Source organism: Microchirus variegatus, assembly GCF_963457635.1.
Source record: "Microchirus variegatus genome assembly, chromosome: 10".
NCBI lineage: Eukaryota > Metazoa > Chordata > Actinopteri > Pleuronectiformes > Soleidae > Microchirus > Microchirus variegatus.
The window spans coordinates 19,144,092-19,151,416 of record NC_139811.1 but is presented as its reverse complement, the minus strand read 5'-3'; the positions used below and the strand labels follow the sequence as shown (position 1 = coordinate 19,151,416).

Genomic DNA, 7,325 nt, shown 5'->3' with positions numbered 1-7,325 from the left:
AGACTTTCACTTTTACAAACGTCATTTTCTGGTAAGATATTTGTACTTTTAAATATCAAATCAAATATCCCTTTTAGGTACTTTAAATAAGACTGACTATACTATATATTTTCTGTTACTATATCTGTTCTGCTGAGTATTGTTCAATAAATAGAAAGCATATCTTGGACACACTTTCTGTATAGTTTCCAAGGACCCTGTGTTCATTCCTCTGCATGAATATGCTGTGGTAAAAAAAACAACAACACGTCAATGTCTCAAACACAGCTCTGTGTTTTAGCAATAAAAAGGCAGTCAAAACTCCAGTGTACTCAGGGAACATGTGACATTAAATAGGCCTGCAGCAGATGACAGTGTGAATGTCTAAAACCTAAACTGGTTTTATGTCTTCTGATTCCAGAGACATTCACTTACAAAGTGTATGTAGTTACAAGGATTTCCTAGAGCAGCATGTGTATCTCACTTCATCACTGATAACAATAGTCAGAATTCCCACAGTCTCTTTGACAATTTGAGGAAAACACACAAGATACAACATTAGTTCCTTGTTTCCAGCTTTTCAAAACATTATGCTGAGCTCCAGACTGTGTCTGATTCTCTGGAACCAGTGTTTTTAGCTGTTATGGTTATTGATGTATTAGTTTGAAGCATTTAACTGATAAGCTGAAGTATTTCTATGATTCCAACTTGTCTCTTTTCTCATCTGTGACAGTAAACTGAATGTCTTTGGTTTGCCGGTTTGGGGAAAACAAAATTCCACATTTTGACAATTTTCTATGTTAATCAACTAATCAAAGACAAATAATCAACATAACAACCAACAGCAGTTAGTTACAGCCCTAATCCTGACTATCTTATCAGTAGTCCCTAAGGGTTGAAAGAGTCTTGCTTCTTGGTAGCTTTGTGCCCACATGACTAAAATCCCTCAACATTTCAAGCTGCATTTGTTAAAGTAGTAAATTCCATTTTCCTGTCTGTGACTTCTCTTTGGCCAGTCCTCTTCAAAGAGTGGGGCGGGCCCCCCTGGGGGGGCGGGCGTGTGTGACCCCGGGGAACATGCCGTTTTTGCCATACTAGTATAAAGTGTATTGATGCACTTTAAATATTTTCTGTTACAGACTAAAAAACAATGTTAATAAAGTTTTTACTTAGTTGTAAGTTGATCTATATTTTGTTTTCTTTAATGTTAATAAGCATATGTTATGCAGAGGTGTACTTATAACAATGTTCCAGACAAATTATACTATTTATAGCAAAATGTTTTCTTCATCCTAAGGGGGGCATAACAGAAAATAATTGAGAAGCACTGTCTTAGGCCCACCCACCTTGCTTTTTTACGATTTGTGTGAATGTGAGACCGATAAACAACCAACTGAGATTATTTATTTCAATCTTTAACATATTACACCCCAAAGTCAGTGCCCCGTGTGTTTGTACTTTCACTTTTAGAATTTAAATTTGAATATACTATATATTTTAACCTCTAGATTCAATGAAATGACTTCTCTACTTCGTTTCTCTGGGTGAGGTTCAATGATAAATGCTGCACACACCCTTGTTATGAGTGGACTATTGACCTGTCGCTGTGACGAGTTGTCTTTACAGTCGACTGCGGGGCACGTTTATCCGATTACGCATTACAGACAACCTTCAGACTCATAAAAACATAAAACAAACGTCTGCTGCTTCCACTCCTTCAGCACAAGAACACAAAGAACGATGAAACACGAATGTGACTTGAACTGAATGTTTCTTTCTAAACCGATTATAAACAACACCAAACGAGAGATGGCAACCTGCAAGCTTTCAACATGTAAGTTTTAGTTTCGTATCTTGTAGAATAACTGCAGCCATGATTGTGTTGTGTGTGTTTTTGTTTTATTATGTGAAGCACTTTGTTTCACATTTAATCTGTATGAAATGTGCTATAGATCAACTGATTCCATGATGTTTTTAAACTGTCATATTGTAACAATTAATGTTATCTTTAAAAAAGCTTAAGCTTGTGATATTGTTTACATTTGTGCTAAAATAAAATAAAATAAACATGGATTATGAATATGGTTGCCAGTTAAGTTAAGTACAATGAGTACAATGAGGTTTATCATTATTATTATTACTTATTTCACTAATTTCATGTGTTTCCTTGTTTAGGGGAAGGCTGGTGCACATCTCAGTTAAACGTCATCCTTCTTGGTGGCAGAAACTCGGGAAAGAGCTCTGTTGGGAACCTGCTCCTGGGAAAAGAGGAGTTTGTCACCAAAGAGAGGACCTCCTGCTCTCGGAGAGTGGGCATGGTGGCCGGTCAGCGGGTCACCGTGGTGGACACCCCAGGCTGGTGGTGCGACTTCAGTGCTCAGGACACATGTGAGCTGGTGAAGAGGGAGATTGTAAGCAGCGTTTCTCTTTGCTCGCCGGGCCCGCGTGTATTTCTGATCACCATCAAGGTGAGCTCGGCCTTCTCAGAGAGGCGTCGGCAAGCCGTGGAGGAGCATGTGGCCCTGCTGGGTGAGGGAGTGTGGAGTTACTGCATGGTTGTCTTCACGACCACTGACAGGTCGAAGCACATCGAAGCAGAAGAGCATGTACGTTCGGCAGGAAAGGTTCTTCACTGGTTGAGTGAGAAGTGCAGCCAGAGGAGTCACATTGTCAACTTGACCGATGACACGGAAGTCGTCGGGCTGCTTGAGAAAATTCTGAAACTTGTCAGAGAAAATGGAAGCAGAGTGTTTGAAATGCAGGAAAACATTCTGGAGGTGACTGCAGAGGAGAAGAGAAGAGTGGAGGAGAAAGCGCAGCAGAGGATCATGCGAGTTAAAAAACACAGATCTCTGATGCAAGGTGAGTTCATCGCTGTGGTTTCATTTGGATTTTAAGGGTGGAGGGTTAGTATGAACACAAACGTCCAGCTGATAAGTCGCTGGCTCTAGCTTTAAGGTCTAATGCAGTGGTTCTCAAAGTGCGGCCTGTGGGCCAATGGCGGCCCGCAGAAACATTTCTGGCGGCCCGCAATGAATTTCAGTTGAGTTTTAATCCAGGTGCTACTAAGCTTGTTAAATGTTTATTAGACATTACCATGACCAATACATGTAAACTGTAGAACTGCATTGCATATGCAATGGGATATCTTTCTGTTTTTTTTTCCTTTGGCAGCCCTCAGTCCAATGTTGGGTTCCTAAATTGGCCCTCAGGTATCAAAACTTTGAGAACCCCTGGTCTAGTGTTTAACATTTGCTCATACATTTTTTGGTATGGGTGTCCCTTTAAAATAAAAATGACTTGGTGTCACAGCTTTTAGTATAAGCCTTTTAAATGTAAGCCAAGTGCTCTGCCTTACAGAAGCCGCTGCCTTGCACTACCATGTTTCTATAGCAGCACAAATGGACAAACCAGCCAGAACATGCATTTTTCAGCAGCATTGTATTAATCAAAGTAGAGCAACAACATTTTTGCGTTTGCCAGATTTACTTGGGAAGGCACAGTTCTCTCTTTGAAACAATCAGCAGTTCTTAGAAAGTGTGAAATAATTTCTGTAACCGAGACATCTGCTGCCAGTCATAAAATATAAACTATACGCAGAAAATATAGTCAATATAAGTCAGACAAAGACTCTCCATTTACCCTGTACTACAATTTTATTTTTCTTCTCTTTCAGGGAAGTTGAAACCATTTACTGATATCAGGATTGTGTTGGTTGGAGCAAAGGGTTCTGGGAAGACTTCAGTGCTGAATACATTCCTGGGCAAAGACAACACCCAGCCACGCAGGAGAACAGCTCAGTGTCTGGTTGAAAAAGGAGCGGTGTTTGGTCGAGACGTGACTGTGGTGGACACTCCGGGCTGGTGGATGAACTACTTCTGTGACGAGAGCACCGTCTTTGACCAGAGGGAGCTGGTGTTCAGTTTGTCTCTCTGTCCTCCTGGGCCTCATGTGTTCCTGCTTGTGATCCGCGTGGACAGGGCCTTCACCGAAACCTACAGGAGAGCAGTGCAGGAGCACCTGCAGCTGATCAGTGACCACATCTGGAGTCGCGTGCTTGTACTGTTTAGTGTCGGGGACTGGCTGGGAGGCACAACGACTGAGCAATACATTGAGAGTGAAGGAGCGCCTCTGCAGTGGGTTGTGGAAAGATGTGGCAACAGATATCACGTTCTGAACAACAAAACTAAAGGAGATGGATTTCAAGTCAGAGAGCTGATTGGAAAGATTGAATTAATGTTTGCTGAGGGTTACCATTATTATGAAATCGAGAGGAGTTTGGTGGAACAGCTGGAGGTGAAAAGGAGAAGAGAGAGTGAAAGAGCAAAGGAGAGACGACTGGTGAAGGAGAATTTCAGGCAGATGGCAAAGTCTCAGTTGGGTGAGTTAACTCCATTAGGAAATTATATACAATGTCGGCATGTCGTGTTTTTGTCTTGTTTTAAATTTTTGGATGCAATTCAACCCGAAAGAGTTTGTTTACTATTCGATCTGTGAAACTTCCTTCCAACAGAGAAGCTCAACCATCTTCCAGAAATGAGGATAGTGCTTGTTGGTGGCAAGAAAACAGGCAAAAGTGCATGTGGAAACACAATCCTGAGCACAGAGGGCTTCAACGCAGACACCCAAACCTGTGCTGAAAAACAAGGCAACATTAACGGCAAGATGGTTACAGTACTGGACACTCCAGGTGGCTTCCTTGTGACCTCTGAACTCCTTATGGCTCCCTTGTCATGTGCTGTCCTTCTCGTTGTTAACGCGAGTTCCTCATTCAAAAATACTCACAGGGAGGAGCTGGAGAAACAGCTGGAGGCCGGAGGAGGCCACGTGTGGAGCAGAGCTGTTGTTCTGTTCAGCTATGGCGACTGGCTAGGTGACACTAACATTGAGCAACGTATTGAGAGTGAAGGAGAGCCACTGCAGTGGCTTGTCGAAAAGTGTGGGAACCGATATCACGTCCTGGATAACAAACACATGGGAAATGGAGCTCAAGTTGACGAGCTGATTGAACTGATGGAGGAGATGCTGGTTGAACAAAGGCTGGCAGTTCTTCACCAAGGTGATCACATGTGGAAAAGTGTTCCAGCAGCATGTGAGGAGGAGAGACACACTGTGACACCGTGTGAACAAGATTTAGACGTGTCCTGTGAGTGTGAGTAAAACTAAACCTGTAATAACATGCTTGTTTTAAAGAATTAGTTCTGGGATTCATGGAGGTCACAAGGGTGAGATACTGGAAACCCATGGTAATCAATGATCACCAAGAATGATAATCAAACAGCATTAAACCCACAGTCACATGAAGAAGTGACCTAATTTCGAGAGGTCACAAGATGGAAACGTTGCAGATACAATGTAAATACCAACAGACAAACTTGTTGACATTTGAGGACATGAATGATGTGGTAGCCATGTCTATGAAAGGGAGTTATTTTTGTTTGATCTTGGAATGGGTGGTTAAAGGATTTATTGGAATTTCTACAGCTCACATAAACTCCTCTGTGTTTTTTTTTCTACAGTGACTGAATCAGACATTTCCACAACACAAGCAACACAGAGCTGCTCAGATGTCACACCACATCCTGGCGGTCAGATAGTGGCATTGCCGACAGGAAGAGCAAGAGGACGCAACATCCTGGACAGACACAGGTTCACGTCCACCTTAGCCTCTCTGCTCGCTCATAAAAATGGTCTGAGGTGGACTGCAGCTGGTCAACAGGGATTAACAGCAAATATTCCCATTTACATCTCAAACGGTGATCCTCACAACAGCCTGAGAGTGAGCAGTGAAAGCCAGGTGCGTCTGTTCTCGCCTGCACGTCCAACAATGCTTGTGCTTTTACCTCAGATACAGAACAGGCTGTTAACAGAAGAAAATGCCACTCTCGTGCATTCCCTTTGCCACCCTGTCCTGAGAGAACGGACCCTCAGGAGGCTCACAGAGTGTGGAGGCCTGCAGCAGCTTATCGACCAGTGGGGTGACAGCAGCCTGGAGGAACTGGAAGCCTTCATTGATGCATACTTTGAAATGGTGTGGGAACAATCCATGGGGTCATTTCAGCTGACTGAGTCTGACTCTGCTGCGCCAGAGCAGGACACTGTGGTCGGGGAGGATGGCCAGGAGGAAGTGCTCTCATCCATCGACAGGAAACTCTCAAAACTTGAGCTGCTTGAAGAGATCAGGACTGATTTGTCAACACTGAGGGAGAGTCTGGAGCACAGCTGGATGGCCATTCAGGAACTCACACGTAAGAGTAAAGAAGAACCCACCAATAGTTCATGTTAATATGAGGAAATCAACAAACAGCAGTTGGGGAAATATAGCTGGAATTATTCATGATGCATACTATAGCTTAATAATATAAGATTAATCCTTTTTTTTTTGTTTCTTCCCATAAAATCAATCAATCAAAAAAAAAAAAAAATACATACAAATAAGCATAAACATTCTTAAATGAACCCCCCTCCTGCTAAAAAAAAGACAAACAAATAGGAATTCAATTCAAAGCCTTCAGTCTTCCCTCACATTTGAATCACTGTTGTAGGGTTTTTATCACATTTATCCACAAGGGGGAGCTCTTGTATAAGTATGGGTTTTGCTTTTCCACTGATCCAATGGAATTCCTGTGTTTGATGGAAGAAATTAAAGAAAGTTTGATTTATCTTATTGTTACCTCATGGTACCACATTAAAGGAAAACAACTGATTAAGCAGATTTTTCTCCTGCATGTACAATACACTGTATTGTACTCAATCAAAAACATGTAGAAATATCACTCAAAATTACAAATCCTGTGTTTGTGTATTGATGTAACTGAAGAAAATGTGTGGTGTAATTTTTTTTAAGTTTCCCTTACCTACATTGAAGCATGACAACACCACAAACAGCCTGTGTACAGTGCAGTTTCAACAGCTATTAGAAATATTAATGGACACCCATATGTGAGTGTCAAAATGTGGGCATTCAAATGCACATAAATCAGCCTCTGTTCACGTGAGAAGGTTCTCTGCAAGATTCTGTGCAAAAGAAGATGTACTAAAATCCATTACAAAGAGGAGTGTCCTGTTTGTGTTTGTGTGTGGTCAGAAGCTACTGACTTTTATATAAACAGTTATAAAAAAAGAAGTGCTGAAATAAAACATTTGTAGCCACAAAGTAGCACATAAAATCCACTGCAAAGATGTGAGCAGTGTTTGTCCAAGGTAATAATACAACATAAAATTAAAATAGGAAAAAAGGAAGGAAAGGAAACGATGTAACTAAGGAAGACGTACATAAAGAATGATGAAGACATCATCATCTACACTATTCATGTGTAAACACTGTCAAGTATAATTGTTCCCCA

At 41.6% G+C, this 7,325-nt stretch overlaps 1 protein-coding gene across 1 annotated transcript; it reads left to right on the top strand.

Moving 5' to 3' along the window:
• Positions 1-1,788: 1,788 nt before the first annotated feature.
• On the top strand, positions 1,789-6,265 carry LOC310932536 (uncharacterized protein; the record flags this gene model as incomplete). Its single annotated transcript, XM_083895862.1, has 5 exons — positions 1,789-1,813; positions 2,155-2,841; positions 3,656-4,360; positions 4,493-5,131; positions 5,499-6,265. The coding sequence occupies 5 exons, from the start codon at positions 1,789-1,791 to the stop codon at positions 6,263-6,265; spliced, it is 2,823 nt and encodes a 940-aa protein (XP_083751988.1).
• Positions 6,266-7,325: the final 1,060 nt, after the last annotated feature.